The sequence below is a fragment of the Hemitrygon akajei genome, chromosome 7 (genome assembly GCF_048418815.1).
Source record: "Hemitrygon akajei chromosome 7, sHemAka1.3, whole genome shotgun sequence".
Classification (NCBI taxonomy): domain Eukaryota; kingdom Metazoa; phylum Chordata; class Chondrichthyes; order Myliobatiformes; family Dasyatidae; genus Hemitrygon; species Hemitrygon akajei.
The window spans coordinates 174,333,684-174,356,026 of record NC_133130.1 but is presented as its reverse complement, the minus strand read 5'-3'; the positions used below and the strand labels follow the sequence as shown (position 1 = coordinate 174,356,026).

General features: G+C 43.1%; 1 protein-coding gene across 5 annotated transcripts in view; it reads right to left on the bottom strand.

Annotated features, from left to right (window-relative positions):
- ralgps1 (Ral GEF with PH domain and SH3 binding motif 1) overlaps positions 1-22,343 on the bottom strand; it is a 726,899-nt gene that overhangs the window by 485,740 nt on the left and 218,816 nt on the right. For all 5 annotated transcript variants that reach the window (XM_073052641.1, XM_073052645.1, XM_073052644.1 and 2 more), the window contains 2 exons: positions 2,105-2,188; positions 14-103 (listed from right to left, as the gene is read on the bottom strand). In XM_073052641.1, the coding sequence (XP_072908742.1) occupies positions 14-103; positions 2,105-2,188 (174 nt within the window). The remainder of the gene's footprint in view (positions 1-13; positions 104-2,104; positions 2,189-22,343) is intronic.

The window sequence follows — 22,343 nt, the reverse complement described above, 5'->3', positions numbered from 1 at the left end:
AGCGATTGCTTACCTTAGCAAGTTTTATAAAATGGCTCAATATTTCAGCTCTTATTTTCAACGTCTGAGCAGTAAGGATCTCTCGGACAATCCAGAAACTGACCTGCAAGAAACCCAAAGTTTAGTCACATTTCATGAACATGAAGTCATGGATCACTTTATTACCCTGAATCTGAGAGGGAATGAAGTGAAAGTAAACTCAACAACATTGAGTTAAAAGAGTAAACACGAGGAAATCTGCAGATGCTGGAAACTCAAACAACTCACACAAAATGCTGGTGGAACACAGCAGGCCAGGCAGCATCTATAGGGAGAAGCGCTGTCGACATTTCGGGCCGAGACCCTTCGTCAGGGTCTGATGAAGGGTCTCGGCCTGAAACGTTGACAGTGCTTCTCCCTATAGATGCTGCCTGGCCTGCTGTGTTCCACCAGCATTTTGTGAACATTGAATTAAGCTTGCTGTAATGTCTTTAGCCAATTTTTCACCCTATTTGTATAGTATTCCAACATTCTAGAATTTCAGGAATATTCAGAGTCCTTGACAGCCAGTTCTTGACCATTTTTGTAGATGGTGTCTGCTCTGATCTCTTGCATTGCACAAGGTTCTGCTACCATACAGGGCCATGACATCTTACGTCATTACAACAGTCAACATTCAGGAAATCCCCAAAAGGCAAGTGCTGAAACACACATGTCAGTAGCTGCAAATTTTGTTCCACTGAAACATGCAAAATTCTACATTGGGGATTGACAAGAACTGATTGAACTTGCTGGGCCAGGAGTCTAGAACCTGCATTCGCATCTAATGAATGGAGAGTCAACTAAGGAAAGGTGAAATGTTTGGAATTTCCAAGGTGTGTGGGTGCCCTTCCAGGGTCTAAATCCAAGACTGGGAATTGCAGAGTTTGGAAGCATTGGAGATTATGCTGTTAAATACCAGCAGAACGTACTCAGGAGGTCACATGGACAACTGTTCTCTCAGGGTGAATTATATACTGAAATTGTTTCAGAATTGTACTATGCTGTCCTATGTTCTAAAAACCAATTTGCTTGCCATATATCCCAGCATTCACATGCTGAAAGTGCCCTGACATGGGATTATATCGGCGATACAAAAGGCTGCAGGTGCTGTAATCCTGCAGCTACACGCATTGAAGAAACTCTAGTCAGGCAGCAGCTATGGAGTGAATTGGGTCTTTGTGAATAAGTAGTTAAGTCCTCAGTTGCATCACCATTATTAACATTTAAATGACTTATTCAGGACATATGGGATTCGTGCAATTGAAAACCCACACTAACATCATACACTGCTCATGAAGGATCTCTAGAATTCTACAGACACCGATGTTGGTGGTGCTGTGGACAGTGCAAAAGGCGGTCATGGATTACCTTGGGATGCAAGAGGTGGGCAAAGAGTTCAATCTGGAAAAATGTGAAGTGAAACACTTTGAAAAGTTGAACTTGAAGGGCAGATTATAAAGTTCATAGCAGGATTCTCGACAGTGTGGAGGGACAGAGGCAACTTGGGGTAACATTCATAGATCCCTCAACGTTACCGCAAAATTCGATAGTGTGGTTAAGAAGTTGTATGGTGTGCTGGCCTTCATTGTCAGGAGACTGAGTTCAAGAACCACAAGGTAATATTTTTCCTAGAGCGGAAATGGCAAATACAAGAAGGCATAATTTTAAGGTGATTGGAGGAAAGTACAAAGGGATGTCAGGCATTGGTGATTTTTTACACAGAGAGTGTTGAGTGCATGCAACACACTTCCAGGGCTGGTGATAGAGGCAGATACATTAGGGTCATTTAAGAGACTCTCAGATAGGCACGTGAATGAAAGAAAAATGGAGAGTTATGTGGGAGGATAGGGCTACCTGAATTTTGGATTAGGTTAAAAGGTCACTATAACATTCTGGGCTGAAGGACCTGTACTGTACAGTTCTATGCTCTCTGTCATTGGGGGTATTGAGAGAGGATATAGGAATATATTTTTGTAAGATCAGGGAATTATGGTAAGCTGAGGTGAGACCTGGGTCAAATTGACAGAGGTGGCTTCAGAGGGGATGTGACCTACTCCTGCACTTAACCATCCTGTGTTCTCACCTGGTTGAACCTCCTGGTAAACGCAACGATGTTTGGTGCCAGGATGTGTTTGTCTTTCTTGTTCCACCCGCAACTGGTTAGTTCCTGGAAGATCAAATAATGAAAACAATTACTCAACATCCTGTTGGCATTTCAGAAGAACAAGTGTGGAGCTTGAGTAGATCATGGGGGCGGGGTGGCGGGACAGAATTTCTGCTGGAAAATAGCTTTGCACTTAGAGATCTTAAGTGTTGTGAATTAAGGCAAGTAGGCGATGACAAAGTAAATGCAACTGGTGCAAGGAAACTGAAGACATTTTCTGTTGACTGTAGTTATCTCATGTTTATCATCAAGTAGTGTTCTGACTCACATAACCCGAGCCTGCTCTGGTCTGTTTGTCTTTCCCTCTCATCTCCTTGAAACCACATCTAAGACAAGCTAATGGAGATTGCAGATTGGCTTTCTTTGTGCCATTTATGTTGTGTATTTAAGTAATATTTGAATAATATTATAACATATTGTTTGCTTAAGCATTCCTGTCTGTTTCAATAATTCAATATGGGTTAAATCTATAAACATGTGAATCACATATTACCACATGATACGCATGCGTCTCGCTTAAAATAAACTTTAAATTACACTCACATTTCAGTGTCCCATGTTTTCCTTTGAATTAGTTTAATGCTTTGAAGTTATAAAACATAACAATTCAGAGTTTATTTGCACTCTATTAGAGACAGATTAGACCATAAAACATAGGAATAGAACTACACCATTCGGCCCATTGAACCTGCTTCACCATTCCATCGTGGCTGATTTACTGTCCTTCATTTTCTTGCCTTTGATGCCATTACTAGTCAAGGACCCATCAACCTCTGATTTCATTAGTGGATGCCGGTGTGAGGCTGATGGTGATCAGGTGCCTATTATTAATTCGCTCCACACCCATAGTTCCACTCCACTTGTCCCCATTTGCTACAAATATAAGGATGAAGGATTTAAAAAGGATCTGGTGCTTTGCCGGCGTAAATGACGAATAAATTCTTCTCAGGCTTCAAGCCAGGTACAGGTATTGATTGTAACCAACGACTCAATGACAGATTCTGCCATCTTCTTTAGGGATGGTGCCTTGGCACATCTAGCCTGGTGGCTTGAAGCCCAATAAGAGTTTATTCATCAAGGAATAACTTTATTTGCCATATACATTTACATACATTAGGAATTTGCTGTGGTGTGTTGGTCAGGCCGCGGCATGCAACAAAAAACAACATTTGGTAATTATAAAGAATAAAGAATTATATAAAAAATAAAGTTTGAAGTTAAAGTATGGATAAGGAATAAAATGTACATAAATACATAAATACCAGCATGTATTTACAATGGAAACGGTGCAATAAACAGTGGTTTAAAATGTTTATAGTGCAGTGACAGGGGTAATAAATAGAGAGGGATGGTGGGGGACTAACTAGAATGGCTGATCATATTAACTACCTAGCGGAAGAAACATTTTGAAGTTCAGAGTTCGAAGTTATTATCAAAGTACATACATGTCACTACATACAACCCAGAGATTCTTTGTCTGCGGGCATACTTAGCAAATCTATAGAACAGTTACTGTAAACAGGATCAATGAACAAACTGTGCAAATGCAAATATAAATAAACAGCAACAAATAACGAGAGTGTGAAGTAACAAGATAAAGAGTCCTTAAAGTGAGACTATCAGGAACACCTGAATTAGAATGAGTGAAATTGTCCCCTTTTGTTCCAGAGCAATGACTGTGCGTGACTTTGTTTAACATGGGACAGTCACCACACGGTCCTTGATAGACTGAGGTCAGCTGACTGGGAAACCTTCACTGCTGCAGCCTTTCTCCACCTTCACTGCCGTTGTGACGTTCCATCATCTTCTGCCAGTTGACGTCTTGGTTGGATCATTCCTGACCTGGAACCTTCCCCTTGAACTCACTGCCGCGGGAGACGCTACCAGGGGCTGAACTCCAGACGGCATCCCTCTCGGGTGCTCAGGAACTCAGAAGCCCCTCCACCACCACGAGGTGACAATCCTCGGAGTGACAAGAAATCACAAAAATCCGAAGTTGTTTGGAGTTCCCTGTGACCATATCAGTCCCTCCCTGCTTCTTTGGTTTGCTCACACATCTCAAAGAAGTTCATTTTAGAAACACTGTGACATTCAAATACATTCAAATGTATTTTTCTTTTCAGTGATAAGTAACTTGTATGTGAAATTAGTCATGGGGGTGGGGAGAATAAAAAAGGCTTCATTTAGAATGAGTGTAGGTGGGTGCTTAATAGACTCAGGAGGTTAACGAGTCTGGTTCCAAGCTGTACGACTCTCTGACTAAAAGTCCCAGAGAAACTTGCCAGCTTTCATCTAGTCACAGAAAAAGCCTTTCTTTGTTTTTAAATGATTTAGGAGAAGATTAAAAGTAAATCAAAGGCTGGTTTTCAGAGAAAATGCAACTGCAGGGATAGTGCAGCTGAATGACAAACACAAGGAATTCTGCAGATGCTGGAGGTCCACGATAACACACAGAAAACGTGAAGGAACCCAGCAGGCCAGGCGGCACCGAAGGAGAGGAATAAACAGCCGAGGTTTCAGTCTGAGACCCTAGCTGAAAAGGAAGGAGGAAGAAGCCAGAATAAGGTGGGTGGGGGGAGGGGGAAGAGTACAAGCTGGAAAGTGAGGGGGTAAGTGGGTGAATGGGTGAGGGGGGGATGAAGTAAGAAACTGGGAGGTGAGAGGTAGAAGAGATAAAGAGCTGAAGAAGGAATATTGGATAGGAGAGGACAGTGGACCATGGGAGAAAAGGAAGCAGAAGGGGCAGCTGGATACTGCTTTAGTTCTTTGTCAGTAATAGGACTGATTTTCTTTGTGTGTGGGTTTCCTGGGTTTTAATTCACAGACATAGGGTATTGGTTCATTTAAAAGTTTTGGAGCAGAGATTTGCCCTCTATTGAAGGGTGCGCGATGGACTTGTGCAAGAGGGGATGCACACTGAACTCCAACTGTGAAATTTAGTTCCTTCAACAGAACCGCATTTCAGTCTTATCTGCTACTTCAGTGCGCACACCGGGAAACAAAATTCCACCTCATTTTACTGGAGATTTTCCACAGCCGCAAATTCCCAAAGAAGCACTGTGCAAGGCAAGGCAATGCACTTTACAAGTCCAGACCAAGCAGACAGAGTTTTAGTCTACGTCCTGTAGTTCACTTTCATTTAAAATTTATGACTTTTTTTTTACATTTCTTGTTATTGAAATTGTTATATTTTGTAACTCCAAAACATAAAACTAATTGAAAGGAAACTTGGATCTGGGAATGCAAGTCTTACTTTTGTTTTTACTTTAAGCTGGGTCATAGACACAAGAGATTCTGCAGATGTGGAAGTCCAGAGTATGACTTGATGCCATTCACATACTTTTACATATAAGCCATAATGAATTAATTAAAAGAAGAAGAATGCTTAATCAAACAATATATTTGCAATGTTACTCAAATATTAATAAACTATGAAGTACACAACAGGTATAACTCAGCACCTTTCACGATCTCCGGTCACTCCTCTACACTTGACTCCTGGTGCAGTACTTCACCCACCCCACCAGCACTAGTACCTACAGGAGATCTATCGATCAAAGATCCACACCATCTTCCTGCAGCTATCATCGGGCAGCAGGTACAGAAGCCTGAAGAGCCATACCACCCAGTTCAGGAACAGTTACTTCCTTTCGTTCTTTTCTTGAACCAACTGGCAAAACACTAATTATCATTGAAGTTTAGCAACACTCCAAACACTTCACGTTGTTCCAATTGTTTTTACTTGCATAAATTAAGTTTTTTCTTGTGAAAGCTACTTATATGACGCTCTGTGCCTATGATGCTGCATACATGCACTTGTGCACATGATTATAACATCAGAGTTAAAGTACATTTGTTACCAGAGTATGTATGCAGGATATATCTCAAAGATTCATCTTCCCATAGACAGCCACAAAACAAGAAACACCATGAAACCCACATTCAAAGAAAACATCGAACACCCAACGCGGAAAAAGAAAGAAATCATGCAAACGGTAAAAAACGAGTGAACAACACACAGAATGTTAAACGTCAACCTGCAGAGTCTTCAAAACAGTCCAGGAATGTTCAGGTTAGTTCCGTTCAGTTCAATTTAGCGCTGTTTCGTCTGTTGACCGTAGGCCGCAGAGCCAGTCTGCCCCAATCAAAATCACGTGAAATGGCAATTTAAAAAAAGCAGTAACCAAAAACCAGAAACACATTGATGCACCATCAATAACTCTCGGAGACATGAGGTGAGATATAGGCTTTTATTGGCTGGAAGAAAGAACAAGCAGCAATTGACCACCATACTGCATCCTGGAGACTGAGGCCGGGGCGGTGTCCCCAATCGCCTTTATACCGGGGTCCGTGGGAGGAGCCACAGGAGCAGTCAGCAGGGGTGGGGGGCGTGTCCAGACAGGTATATGTAGTTCACCACACACATCATAACATGAACTGCAGAATCCGCTAAAAACATGTCTTGTCCACAAACTGTGCCAATCAAACTTTACCCAAGACCCAAAACTCCTGCAGCGGCGAGGGAGACGGGTCAAACGCAGGCAGGCGGCATTGAACACCCACTCGCCTTCCACTCTCGCCTGCGTTGGTTTCAATCTTGCTCGAGGCTGCAGTTGACGAGATGGGCGAGAAACGGAGCCGATTGTGGGCTCGCGCTCTGCCGTTAGGCCACACCCTCCGTTCTCAACCACGCTGAGCCCCCTCGGAGACCGCATAGGCACCAGAGCCAGACCAAGAACACACCATCAACATGTCAATTTCCGGCTCCAACCGCACACAGGTTAGTAACAGAAGGGTATTTAAAGGGAGAAGTAGTTTCGCCAACTGTCTGCAGGACGTCGCCGTTAGTCGCTTGCTACTCAACTTTGACTTCTAAGGTGAAGTCGTTGATATAAAATAGGAAATTAGGCAGCTTAGGTTGTCAAGCCAGCTCATCATTAACATTTTGTTTTAATTAAAGTGATGTTAGTCAAGAGTTAAATATTACACAAACATGGCACTCTAACAAAGCAGCGTCCCTACAATGTGTGTCAGCCTGTAAGCACACTTGCATTGTGAAGCCACATCAAGAGGGGTTTCCGGGCTGAATCATCACCAACCCTAAGATGGCACAGTCTGCAGATGCTGGAAATCCAGAGGGACAGCACAGAATGCTGGATGAACTGAGCAGGTCAGGCAGCATCTAAAACACAGAACAGTACAGCACAGGAACAGGCTCTTCAGCCCACAATGTTACGCCAGGCCAATTAAGTTAATAATCAAATGGCCAACTAAGCTATTCTTCTCTGCCTGCGCAATGTCCATACCCTTCCATTTCCCTCAGTTCATGTCCCTACCTCTACAGGCGATGTGTGTGTCTCTTAAAAGTCCCTGATGTATTTGCCTCAATCACCACCCCAGGCAGAGCATTCCAGGCATCTAGGTACCCACCACTCTCTGGGTAAAAAACTTGCCCCTCACATCTCTTTTGAAACTATGGAAAGGAAGTCTCAGCCCAAAACGTCAACTATTTATTCTTTTCCATGGATGCTGCCAGAGCGGCTGAATTCTTCCATTACTTAGTATTTGCATCTTGATTGTTTTAAACGTACATAGCGAGCCACCGCAGGGCAGCAATTAGCACAATGCTATGGCAGCTCGTGGCAGAGGTTAGAGTTCAGTCCCAGCGACCTCTGTAAGGAGCAAGCTGTCCCACAATTAGGTTCCAGTTATACTGGAGTTGTTGAGAGTTGCTGGGCAGAGTGGCTCTTAGGGCCAGAAGGGCCTATTCCACGCTGTTAAACTCATTTAAATTTCGCTTATGCACCTATTCCAATTTTTTCTGACATTGTGAAAGATCCAACCCAAGCAAACTTAAGGCACGGTATCACAAGCAATTCTGAATTCAACTCCAGACCAGATACAGGCAGAGCGACCCGAGTTGTTTGCAGGTTGGAAATAAACAGCAACACAGGAAGGAGAGTATGTGTCCTGATGAAGGGCCTCAGTCCCAAAATGTCAGCTCTCTGTAGAGCTGCCTGACCTGCTGAGTTCCTCCAGCAGCTTGTGTGTGGGAGGGAATCGGGTTCAGGAACAGTTATTTTACTCTACAACCATTAGGCTCCGGAACCAGCGTGGATAACTTTAAACACCTTCACTCTGAGTTGACTCCACAATCGATGGACTCACTTTCAAGGAGTCTACAACTCCTGTTCTCGGTATTATTTATGTACTTTTTTTTATTATTTGTACAATCTTCTTTTCCTCCTCCTCCTTTAGGTTTTATGGTGGTTGGCAAACAAGTTTAAGGTGCATTACTGCCATCTTCTGAACTGGAGTGTGGGTCAGGATAATTAAATCCTAAATGCTTATGTTTGTATCAAATTCTTTAACAAAGACCTATATTCTTAAGGAACTGCACTATATAATTAAAGTAATAATCCTGTGACCCTTTCTGCACAATACTGTTAATGTTAGATTGTATTTTATTCCGTGATAACTTGAAAATCAACCACCCCCTCTCTCGAGTGTATCTTGGATATCTCACCAGTACATGCACAGCCACTGCCTGTTGATTACAATAATCGCACCACCTATTATTGTGTTCCTTCATTAAAGGCAAAGTACAATTTAACCCTGTCTGCCCAAACCTCAGTCTTGATACTATTGCCTCCTCCCTCCTGCTCTTTCCTGCATTTCTCGACCATCCCACTTCTTTCCGGATATTGTAAAGATGTCTTCCTGTCCTCTCTTCAGCCCATTGTTTTCTCCACATTTTTTAATTTTACATTTAATGTTTTTCATTTCTCCTTTACTGCAATTTATTTGAAAGTCCACTTCTGCTTGTCTAGTTGCCTCCTTTGCTAATTTATCCAGTTACTCATTCCCTCTATTACCAACATTGGCTGGAATACATACACAGAGTTCCAACGTTCCAAGTCTAAATAAGGTTTGTATTATCTCACACATCTTCCAAGAGGACCACAAATTTGGTGTTGGGTTTGGAGGATTGTGCCCCTTGGTGACCCAGAGAGTTATGTTGGCTGGAGTCAGGGCTTTGAACTTTGGCTCTTGGTAGGGTCACCCATGCCAAACAGGTCAAAGGGCAGAGGCCAGACTAAGAGTGGTCCACTGGTCCTCCAGGTTCGGGGGTTCAGCTCAGGCTAGCAACCCTGACTGGTCAAACAAAATTGTTATGGAGACAGCAATGAAGAATCCTTCTGCATCTCAGTGCGACAGTATTCCTGGGTCTTCACCCAGGACTTGCATGACGGGCAGTGGTGAAAACTGACAGGAAGCTACTGACATGATGAAGGAAGCCCTGACCACTGCTAGGGATGGAGGACCTTCATTGCTGCCCTAAACACCAGAGGTATAACAGGCAGTAAGCAGGTATCTCACATAAAGTGTATTATTTCCACAACTTTTAGTTTTCATAAATTCTACTGTATTTCTTTATTTTCTGTAAGTGCCTGCTCGAAAATGAATCTCAGGGTAGTATATAGTGACATTATACATACTTCGATAATACATTTTCTTTGACTGCTTTGACCATATCCATCCCAGTGCACAGCCAATGAGCCTTCTCTATTTTGTTCTCAATAGCGACAGGCAGCTCTGACATTTATATACTGTTATAAACTGTGACTTTGATGATGATTTTTCTTTGAACTTTGACGACGAGGAAGTCAGCAGGCGCGGGAAGAGTGGCCTCACCGTCTCTGCTCAGAGTGCCTGCCTCTGCTCGGTTCAACCCAGCCCCAATGTTGCAGCTTGGGAGGAATCAGAAAGAAGTTGTTGTCTTGGTCTTATACTGCATGAAATGTGATTTGTCTCAAGCACGAAATTCCAAAATGAACGGTGCAAAAGAAAGGAAATAGTGAGGTAGTGTTCATGGACCATCAAGAAATCAAATGACGTAAGGGAGGAAGCAGTTCCTGAGTCATTGGGTATAGGTCGTCGGGCTTCTGCACCTCCTTCTCGATGGTTGTAATGAGAAGGTACGTTGCTAATGGCGAGGGTTCTTAATTATGGACACTCCCTTCTTTCCCACAGGGGTTCTTGGAAAAGCCCCATTTCCACCCAGTAGATGACTGCAGCAGACGGCAAGTCCACTCCCGTTCGTCGCATTAGTCTCGTTCATACAGTATGTACAGGGTGTCCATAAATTGGGGAGGACCTGCAATCAGGAAACTCTTTGCGGAAGGGGGTGGGCGGTGGACTAGGGGTGGAGCAAGAATCTGCGAGGGGGATAACGGAGGAAGTAAAGGCTGAAAAAGCCATGGTAGCATAGTGGCTGGCGTGACACTAATACAGCTCGGGGTGTCGGAGTTTGGAGTTCAATTCTGACCACGTCTATATGAAGTTTGTATGTCCTTCCTGTGAGCACCAGTTCCTTCCCACATTCTGAAGATGCAGTGGTGAGTAGGTTAACTGTCCTGTGGTTAGGCTAATGTTAGATAGGCGGGTTGCTGGGCCGGAAGGGCCTGCCTGGTACTGTATCTCTAAATAAAGTAAGTAAGAAAGAGGAATCTGATTCGAGAGGAGAGTGGAAGGAGGGGCGCCTAAGGGAGGTGATGAGAAGGGGAGAGAGGGTAAACTAGAATGGGGAATGGAAAAAGAGATGATGTAGTCGTAAACTTCTCAGACTTTGGACATTTAGTTGGCCTTTGTTTCAGGGAAAGATCAAGACAGCTGTCAGAAACGGGAATTAGAATGCAGGAGCTGTGCTGCTGCATAATGTGAACCTCATCTCTCAGAGAAAATTGGCTGACATTGCTGTCCCAGTAATCCCAATTCTTCTGTTGATACGAGGCCAGAATAACACACCTGGGGGAAGCACCAACCAGAAGTATAGCAGACCCTCAACCGAGCAGCCGCGTTAACGGGGCAATATCTCCAGGTTTAATAGACTCCAACTCCAGACTTAATAGTGGCTCACACAGAACACAGTCACAGTCGAGTGAGAATGCATTAAAATGATTAATATTGATTTTTAAGCAGTGCAGACATCTGAACCATTATACAACCTTGTAAACGTAGAACTCATAGAGTGATGGAGCACTACAGAACAGAAGCCAGCCCTTTGGCCCATTTAGTCTGTAATGAACTATTATTCTGGCTCGTACTACTGATCCGTACCTGGACAATAGCACTCCATACCCCTCCCACTAATGTACCTATCTAAATTTCTCTTAAATGTTGAAATCAAACCACTTCCACTGGCAGCTCGTTCCACACTCTCACCACCCTCTGAGTGAAGAAATTTCCCTTAAGCATTTCACCTTTTACCCTTAACCCATGACCTCTGGTTCTAGTCTCACTCAACTTCAGTGGAAAAAGGATAATGTATTTACCCTATACATCTATACATCTCAATTTTGTACACCTCTAACAAAACCGCCCCTTATTCTCCTAACATGCCAAAATATGCCAAAATCTCCAAAATACTACTCCAAAATCATTGAAAAAGATACCACTGTAGGATAACTCTCAATAATCTCAACCAAGTATTTCAAAGGAAGTATTATCCAAAACTTCAGACTACTTTTAATGCACTTTGAAGGTACGCCCCTCTACCCACCTACACCATCACCTGGTCTCACCTATCACCTGACAATGTGTGCTAATCTTGTTTCATAACCTCTTGCGTAGCAGCTTACAGAAAGCCTTCTGAAGGTCAAATACACTTCTTCCCCTGGTCACCCCTCCCACTGCTGTTCTATCGTTTACAACATGGATTGAGGAAACAGGAAAGAGGGTAGGATTAAACCAATAATTCTTTAGTTGGGAAGCTATGTCTCAAAATTCAGAATAAATTTATTATCAAAGTACACACAGTACCATGCAAAAGCCTATACAGTATTTGCACAGTACTGTATAGAGAACCATATACTTCCCTGAGATTCACATTTTGCGGGCATTCACACACGAATAGAAGTAGGGATGACGTTTCCCTTGGCTGAGGTGTCTAGAACAAGGAACAGTCGTAAAGTGAAGAGTTGGCCGTTCAGTACAGAAAGGAAGCTTCTTCACACAGAAGGCTGGCAACCTTTTGCATTTTTTTTTTTACCATGCTCAGCTGTTCCGCATTTAGAAACAAAAATCAATCGATTTTTGGGTGATTAACAAAAGCAGGAGATATGGCATTTCTGGTGTAAGTTATCACTGAGATACGAGATGACCATGGTGTTACTGAACGTGAAAAGGACACAAGAGGTCATCGCCTACATTTCATTCCATCAAATGTATCAGAATGAACACAGCTGGGCTTTTTCTTACACTGAAAATCCTCAGCGGACGCCAAATGGCTTTCCAGCTAATGCCAAAAAGAACACTTAGGGTATGAAAGCATTTTAAAATCACCAATGAAATCATTAAAATGAATTGCCAAAAAGCCGAGTAACCACAAACATTGTAAATTTTTGGCATTTTTAGATTTCTCCAATTGAATGAAGAGCTTTCACTCAGTGCGAGAGACAGCAGTGTTATAATCCACGCTTTTGCTGATGTCCGAAGCAGGTAAACGGGGCGGAATATGAAGGGTAACACATGCAAAATATCGGGAGGAACTCAGCAGGTCAGGCAGCATCTACGGAGAGGAATAAAGAGTCAACGTTTTGGGCCAAAACCCTTAAGTAGGTGGAAGAGATGAGGTACGAAGCTGGGAGATAATTGGTGGAAGGGGTAAAGAGCTGAAAAAGGAAGAATCTAATAGGAGAGGACAGTGGACCATGTGAGAAAGGGAAGGAAGAGGGCTACCAGAGGCAGGTGAAAGCATAACCAGAATGGGGAATGGAAAAAGAAAGGAGATAGGAGAGAGGGAGGAATAAAATACCGGAAGTTGGAAGAAGATGGAAATAATGTTTCTCTCCTCCACCCACACTCACGCCCCAGCTTTTACTTCATCTAGCCCTCCCCCACTCTCAGTTTCACCTATCCCCTGCTGGTTTGTACTCCGCCCCCCCCATCCCACCTTCTTATTTTACCTTTTCCCCCTTTCCTTTCCCATCCTGATGAAGAGCGTTGGCCTGAAACACTGACTGATTGCTCCCCTTCCCTAAATGCTGCTGTTCCTCCGGTATTTTGTGCGTGCTGCTCTCGATTTCCAGCGTCTGCAGAATCTTTCGTGTTTTGGGGTTATGATGAGCCAAATATCATCAATCAAAATCAAGACAGGGCTATCTATCCCTCCGGTAAGATGGTGGTGCGCTCAAACTCAGCGGCTTCTACGGGGCCAACCGAAGGTGTCATCTCTTTTTAAACAGATTTTTTCATGATCGCAAGACCCTGCTGGATTAAGAAGTTAAAGCGCTGCTGGTCTACCCCATCAGTGGATAAATGGAAGAAGCTAGACGGTGCAGGCTACGCCGCGACCTGCGTCAGAGAGGCGTCGGAGGAATCGGTGAGCGAGGGCAGTATGCAGTCTGACAGCCAGCGATCATTTCAGTTGCCTTTCTTGTGATCACAAGACCCTGTTGGACCTTGTTAATCTCGGATGCTGCAAGTCCAATTCACTGATTTATTGGCGGATGGCAGGAGCTGAGTGGCCTCAGTTGCGGTGAGGACTAGGCCTCAGGCCATGACGTCGCCTGTTTACAGCCGCCCAGGGGACAGGCATTCGAGTCGATGTGCTCAACCGGGGGCGGTGTGGTGTGGCGTCCAAGCTCAAGTCCACGCTGCCCCTTAGCGGTTGCTCGGCAGAAGACAAGCCATATTGTGTCCAGCTGCAGACTGCTGCAACATTCAAAGACTCACGGTTTTGGACTATATATTTTGTGTGACTATATATTGCTGCTATCTTAAATGTGTTATGAGTGCTTTGTGACTGTTGGCACTGTGTTCTGCACCTAGGCCCCAGCATACCGCTGTTTCATTTGGCTATATTCATGAGTATTCACATTTGGTTCAATGACAATTGAACTTGAACTATCATGAAATATTCATAGTCAATATTTAATACCCAATGGACAGCTCTTTAACTTTGCACAAAAATAATACTGAAGAATCTTCTGGAAATTAGAAATAAAAACAAAGAAAGCAGAAAACACCCATCAGGTCAGGAGGCTTAACTGGGAAGAGAGAAAGTTAATATTTTGAGTGTGAGACCCTTTATCAGAATGAGGTTTCTTAATTAGACTCAGAGGCCAGTTTATTAGGTACACCTGTACAACTGCATATATCTAATCAGCCAATCATGTGGCAGCAACTCAATGCATAAAACCATGCAGACATGGTCAAGAGGTTCAGTTGTCGTTCAGATTAAATATCAGAATAGGGAAGAAATCTGACCTAAATGACATTTGACCATGGAATGATTATTGGTGCCAGATGGGGTGGTTTGAGTATCTCAGACATTGCCGATCTCCTGGGATTTTCATGCACAACTGTCTCTAGGCTTTACAGAGAATGATGCGAAAAACAAAAAACAAATCCAGTGAACGGCATTTCTGTGGGTGACAGAGGTCAGAGTCGAATGGCCCAACTGGTTCAAGCTGAGAGGAAGGCAAGAGTAACTCAAATAACCAAGAGTTACAACAGGGGCGTGCAGGGGAGCATCTCTGAACCTACAACATGTCGAACGTTGAAGTGGATAGGGTATGGTAGCAGAAGACCATGAGATAGAACCAGTGGTTACTTTATTAGGATCAGGAGGTACCTGTTGCTGCATAAATGACGTCACTGGAGAACAGTACTGTTAGATACAAAGCAGCTTCGTTTTTCAACAAAACAAGGTACGGCTGGCATCATACAGAGGAACTTTTGGTCAAAAGGTCCTGTTGGCCCAACGGGCAGGGGGCGCAATATCTTATGGGCCAATGATCAAAGGACAATGTGTGGACAATTCTTTCTTTGAAACTACATACAACCTTCACGCCTCCTGATTCGCGTCCACACCAGACATCCAAATGAATTTTAATCAGCATCATCTGGTGTGGGATTCACAACTTTTAGGCTACATCCACAGTACGCCGGATAAATCCGTAACCGAAGCTTTCTCTCTTCGTTTTTACCCTCCATCCACACTAAAATGGCGTTTTCGTCCCCCGAAACCGGAGCTTTTCAGAAACGCTTTCCAGGGTGGGTATTTTTGAAAATGCTGCTCGGGCAGATCAGTGTGGACGGGGTAACCGGAGACTTCTGAAAACGCTATCAGACGGCAGCACGCTATTTCATTGTTTTCTTGAACGCAACTTAACAACTTCAAAACAGACAGCAATGAGACTGAAGCCAGAAGAGTTAGAAATGTACTCACCAAATACTTTGACCCATAACATACTGAATAAATAAGTATACTCATTTTGCCCTGTATTCTGTCCTTGCTCGTATGAAGGTGGTTTACCTATTTATGCAAGTACTTCTCTGACAATAGATGTGTAACAGCCTAATGTAACATTGTATGGAAATACAAGATAACACTGATGCAGACGTGTTTTATACATTTAACAGGGTGCTTTATTAATGCAACAGAGTTAGTCAGTTTTTCAATGTTCGTCGTCAGCCGGGTCAATCTGTCCGTGAACTCCCTGTCGGTTGCCTCCATATGCTCCAGTATTTGTTTTTTTTTAATTTTAAGTTCTCCTGCGTGAAAGCCAACAGCTGTCCGTCGTTTTAAGTTTTCCTAGTCTGTAACTACACAAATGCGCACTTTTACGGTGAGATTCGACACCAAACACGTCGCTTGTTTTTGGTAGATGTGTCCTGCGCATGCGCAGTAGGAGGAGATTCACCGAAATCTCCGTTTCAATGTAGACAGAGATATTTTTAAAAACGCATAGTGTGGACACCTATCGGCTTTACACAAAACCGGTGTTTTCAAAATTATCCGGTCTAGTGTGGATGTAGCCTTAGGAACCCATTGTTCAGAGCTGTACTCCAAATTAAATCCACAATACATTTTCAAATGTGAAGACTGGTCACCAAAGTTAATTGCTTAATGCATATGTCCTAAATCTAAAAAAAAATTGCCCTAACAGTACCTAATAAAGCGGCTACTGTGTATATAGTTCAGCAAATTTACTGCAAGTGAGTATAAATCAGGATCATGGGGGCAACCTTTTAACCCATTACACCAGTATGCCATGGTTCCCATGACCACGATACCGTCCTGCATACAATTATGATATTTCTGAGGAAAAACGTCATACATCAGCAATGTTTATGAGCCGTAACACACTAGAGGGAAGAACAATTAGCTTGCATTTCTGAACCCACACGATTGCTTCCCAGATGCTTTTTACTGAACATGAAAATAAATTGCACAATTTCCCATCAATTTAACCTTAATTTCTCAGCACAAAATCCAAGATCGAGCTTTCCATTTTGGAATGTTCACGTGCTCTGTGCCCTGAACTCTCTGATTCACAGACGGTGGAAAATTCAGCTGCTGTCCCAGCTTCTGACTGCTTTTATTACACTGGGGGTCAGAACACGTTGCAAACCAATACAGGCTGACCATATAATTCAAGTTGCCGTAATCTGAAATCCACTTTGCTTCACTCTTTGATCAGCATGCAAACAATTGGTCAAGACTTGATCACAAACATGCTTTTTAAAAGGCAGTTTTCAAGTGATTTTTCAGTCAGGTGAAATTTGTGTAAAATATCCATGCTCCACAGCTGATTTCATCTTACACCGACCCTGTGGGCATGTAAAATTACCTAGCTTCCAACCATGCACTCCCCACACAATTGAATGAATTTGACAGTGTTAGTAAACCAAACTGACGTCCCCGTATGCAATGTGCAGAATAGTTAAAAATTCATATTATTATTGCATTTGTAATTTTGAAGGAATTGTCAAGGACATAACTTAAAACAGACCATGGCTGCTCCAGGAAGAAGTCTGGAAATGGTCCTTCATGGTAAATGATCTAATACAAATGAGGAAAGCACTCCAAGGGCAACAATAAACAGCAATAGAAGAACACATGGAAAAATAAATTGGTTGCGGACTCAACCAATAGGGAGAGAATTCAAAAATCAAGAGTGCAAGGGGACTTGGAAATCCTAGTGCAGGATTCCATGAAGTTAACTTGCAGTTTGAGTCGGTAGTAGAGAAGGCAAACACAAGTAGCAGATGAAAGCAAGGATGTCCTGCCGAGCTTTAGTCAGCCATTAACCCTAAACAAAAAAGGGGGAGATAAATTCATTTGCACCGTCGCTGAACTGTTCCCACAACCAATGAACTGACTTTTAAGGACTCCTCATCTCATGTTCCCAATATTTATTGCTTATTTATTTATTTATATTATTTCTTCATTTTGTATTTGCACAGTTTGGTGTCTTCTGCACCTCAATTGGGTGATTTTTCGTTGATTCTGTTATGGTTATTATTCTATAGATTATTCAGTATGCCCACAAGAAAATGAATCTCAAGGTTGTATATGGTCACACGTGCACACACACACTACAGTGTGTGTGTGTGTATCAATATATAGATATATTTTATACACATACATATATATATATTTACTTTGAACTTTTGAACAATGAACTGTACTTGGAATACAGTGAGCCGTCTTAGGGAAGATGAGCTGGCCCTGGAGAGGGCCCAGAGCAGGTCAGGTTCACAAGAACAATCCTGGGAATAAAAGAGTTAAGCTATGAGGACAGCTTGCTGTCTCTAGCTCTATACTCAGTGGGGTTTAGAAGGTTGAGGGGAGATCTCATTGAAACCTAATGGACAGGTACATGGAGCTTAGAAAAACAGAGGGCTATGGGTAACCCGAGGTAATTTCTAAAGTAAGTACATGTTTGGCACAGCATTCTGGGCCGAAGGGCCTGTATTGTGCTGTAGGTTTTCTATGTTTCTACTAATAGGGCTGGATAGAGTTGACACCAAGAGGATGTTTTCACTAATAGGAAAGCCAAGAATCCAAGGGCAGTCTCAGGATAAAGCGATGTCCTTTTAGTACCGAGACAAGCGAGAGGGTGGTGAATCTGTGAGATTTGTTGCCATAGACCAGAGATTCCCAACCTTTTTTATGCCATGGGCCCCCACCATTAACCGAGGGGTCCAGGTTGGGAACCCCTGTCAGAGACAGTTGTGGGGATCATGTCATTGGGTGTATTTAAGGCAGAAATAGATAGGCTCTTGTTTGGGGGGGGGGAGGTTACAGGAAGAAGGCAGAAGAAAGGCGTTCAGAAAAAACTGCCAATGGTTGAGTCAAGGAGCGAACTCGATGGACTGAATGGCCTAATCTTGTTCCTATAACTTAAGTGCATAATAGTAGCACACAAAACTGAAACTTCAACCAGTTTAGGGCATCAAGAGAGAGAGTAGATAGAATTAGGACGTAGATCAGCCAGTAAAGATAGAAAAATGTTTCACTTCCCCCTAGATTAAGGGTTCCCAACCTTTTTTATGCCATGGACCCCTACCATTAACCGAGGGGTCCAGGTTGGGAACCCCTGTCCTAGAAGAACAATTAATAACAAAGATCTACTGTGTCTTTCAAATTGCATCTGGGAATCCAGAACAAGGTAAAAAAAAAAATTCAGTCTCACATATGATATGACATCATTCGGTTTTAACGGGGTGGGAGCTGGCTTATGTAAGTTTCCAAGGGAAAGCATGTGGGGCTTTCATTCAATAAGGCTGAGAACCACAGTTCCAGAGGCTACATCTGGTCTTGGAACACAGAGTATGAAAACAATCCCATCTGATGGGTTGTGTCCAGCATTAATGAGCGTATCCACTCGTTTACTGATTCGCACTCCACATTATCTTCATTCACCCACTGGGATACAAATCCCATCTGCTGATACCCTATTAAACACAGAGCACAGGAGCAGGCCCTTCAGCCCACAATAGCTGTGCTGGACATGATGCTAATTTAAACTAATCCCATTTGTGTGCACATGATCCAGATTTCTCTATTCTTTGTATGTTCATGCGCCTCTCAAAATGACTCAAGTGCAACTTCCATGCTGTTTCCACTTCTGACAGCACCCACCACTATGTTAAAAAAATTGTCTCATGCATCTCCTTTAAACCCTACTCGTTCAAATTTTAAAATCTCCTTTAAACTTTGGGAATGATGACAAGGAAGCTGCAGGCCTCATGCCACACTACAGCCTGTTGCAGTCCACGCTGGACTGGGAGCAGGACTTTCAAGTTGTGCTTCAAAATTTCCTTCAAACTCTCCCCACTTCACCTTAAAGAAGAGCTCCCTAGTATCTAAGATTTCTACCCCGGGGAAAGGGTAGCAACTGTTCACCTATCTACATGAAAGATATCAATAAGATTGTAAAAATGCAGAGAAAACTTACATGGATGTTGCCAGGGCTTGAAGACCTGAGTTATAAGGAAAGGTTGAATAGATTATGACTTTATTTCCTGGAGTGTAGAAGATTGAGGGGAGATGAGATAGAGGTATACAAAATTGTGAGGGGTATAAATAGGGTAAACGCAAGCAGGCTTTTCCACTGAGGTTCAATGAAACTAGAACTAGAGATCATGGATTAAGGGTGAAAGGTAAAATGTTTAAAGGAAACATGAGGGGGAACCTCATCACTCAGAGGGTGGTGAGAGTGCGAATGAACTGCCAGAGGAAGTGGTGGATGCAGGTTCAATTTCAGCATTTAAGAGTTATTTGGATAAGTTAAATGGGAGGGGGATGGAGGTAATGGTTTGGCATGGACTAGATGGGCTGAAGGGCCTGTTTCTGTACTGTAGACCTCAATGACTCAAAGGACTAACTACCCGATCAGTGCCATTAATTCACTTATTTCACAATCTAACCTAGGTTTAATACACCTACATTTTACTATAGTACGCTCCAAATTCAAAGACTCAAAGTACATTTATCATCAAAGTATGTATGCAGTATACAACCCTGAGACTCATCTTCCCACAGACAGCCAGGAAGCAAAACACTATGGAATCCGTTCAAAGAAAAACGTCAAACACCCAACATGCCAAAAAAAACAAATTGCGCAAATGGTCGAAGAGAACGAATAACAGAATACTAAACGTCAAACTACAGAGCCCTTAAAATAGTCTGGGAATTCTCGGTTTAATTCCATTCAATTCAGCGCTGTGTTGTTCATTGACTACAGGTCAGGGGGCTAGTCCGCCCCAATCAAAATCAAACAAAATAGCAAGGAGAAAAAAGGGAACCAGAGACCACAAATACATATAACGTGAACTGAAGGGATCTCTACAAGCAGCACTGATCAAACCTTGCCCAAGACCCAAGACTCCTGCACCTTCCACCATGAGCCTCATTATACAGTGCACCAGAGCAGCATACAGTCCCTGTGAAACTTTTCCTTCGGTGCAGAAATAGTTGGGTGAGCCAGTAGTGAGGAGGTCACAGGGATCCTGCAAAGGGATATTAGATAGGTTAAGTGCGTGGGCAAGAGATGGACAGATGGAGTATAATGTGAGAAGAAAGGTGAGCTTGGAAGGAAGAATAACATTGCCGCCAGGAAGCTTTCTCCTTCTGTCCAAATATTGAAAAAGGAAAATCATCACAATGGTCACAGACACCAAAATGGAAAGATATTTCTTATTCAAGTGACAAATTACTTCAGGAGTTGGCAAACACTGGAATTACTAATGTCAGCTGCTCTTTCAATCACAACTCAGTTCACGCAGAGTGCTTATGGTCACCCATCAATAAGGGGAGAAAACAGACAGGACAGGAGCAATAAACTTGCATCTGCATAGTATCTTGCACAAGCTCGGGGGCACTGAGGTCACTGTACTGGCTGCAGTTCTTTTCGAAGAGATTCTAGTGGGTCAATAATACAACAGAGGGAATAAACTGCTGGACTAGGACTCCAAAGTTTGGAGAAATTATCTGAATGAGATCATGTCCCACCTCAGCAGCTGAGGAACTGACCTTTAGTTACTTATGTAAAATAAGTGCAGTAACTGTGCAAAAGTTATATAGACAAAAAAATACTAGGGTGCCTAAGATGTTTGCACAGTAGAAGACATAGAAAACCTACAGTGCAATACAGGCCCTTCGGCCCACAAAGTTGTGCTGAACATGTCCCTACCTCAGAAATTACTAGGCTTACCTATCGCCCTCTATTTTACTAAGCTCCATATACCTACCTAAAAGGCTCTTTAAAGACCCTATTGTATCCCGCCTCCACCTCCGTTGCCGGCAGCCCATTCCACGCACTCACCATTCTCTAAGTAAAAAAACTTACTCCTGACATCTCCTCTGTACCTACTCCCCAGCACCTTAAACCCTGTGTCCTTTGTGGCAACCATTTCAGCCCCGGGAAAAAGCCTCTGACTATCCACTTGATCAATGCCTCTCACCATCTTGTACACCTCTACCAGGTCAGCACCCATCCTCCGCCGCTCCAAAGAGAAAAGGCCAAGTTCACTTAACCTATTCTCATAAGGCATGCTCCTCTGCACCCTTTCTAAGGTTTCCACATCCTTCCTGTAGTGAGGCGACCAGAACTGAGCACAGTACTCCAAGTGGGGTCTGACCAGGGTCCTATATAGCTGCAACATTACCCCTCATCCCCTAAATTCAATTCTACGATTGATGAAGGCCAATACACCATACGCCTTCTTAACCACAGAATCAACCTGTGCAGCTGCTTTGAGTGTCCTATGGACTCGAAACCCAAGGTCCCTCTGATCCTCCACACTGCCAAGAGTCTTACCATTAATACTATATTCTGTCAACATATTTGACCTACCAAAATGAACCACTTCACACTTTTCTGGGTTGAACTCCATCTGCCACTTCTCAGCCCAGTTTCGCATCTTATCAATGTCCTGTTGTAACCTCCGACAGCCCTCCACGCTATCCACAACACCTCCAACCTTTGTGTCATCAGCAAACTTACTAACCCATCCCTCCACTTCTTCAACCAAGTCACTTATAAAAATCACGAAGAGTAAGGGTACCAGAATAGATCCCTGAGGCACTCCACTGGTGACCGACCTCCATGCAGAATATGACCCATCTATAAACCACTCTTTGCCTTCTGTGGGCAAGCCAGTTCTGGACCCACAAAGCAATGTCCCCTTGGATCCCATGCCTCCTGACTTTCTCAATAAGCCTTGCATGGGATACCTTATCATATGCCTTGCTGAAATCCACATACACTACATCTACTGCCCTACCTTCATCAATGTGTTTAGTCACATCCTCAAAAATACTATAGTAATTTCATGTATTGCACTGTACTGCGGTTGCAAA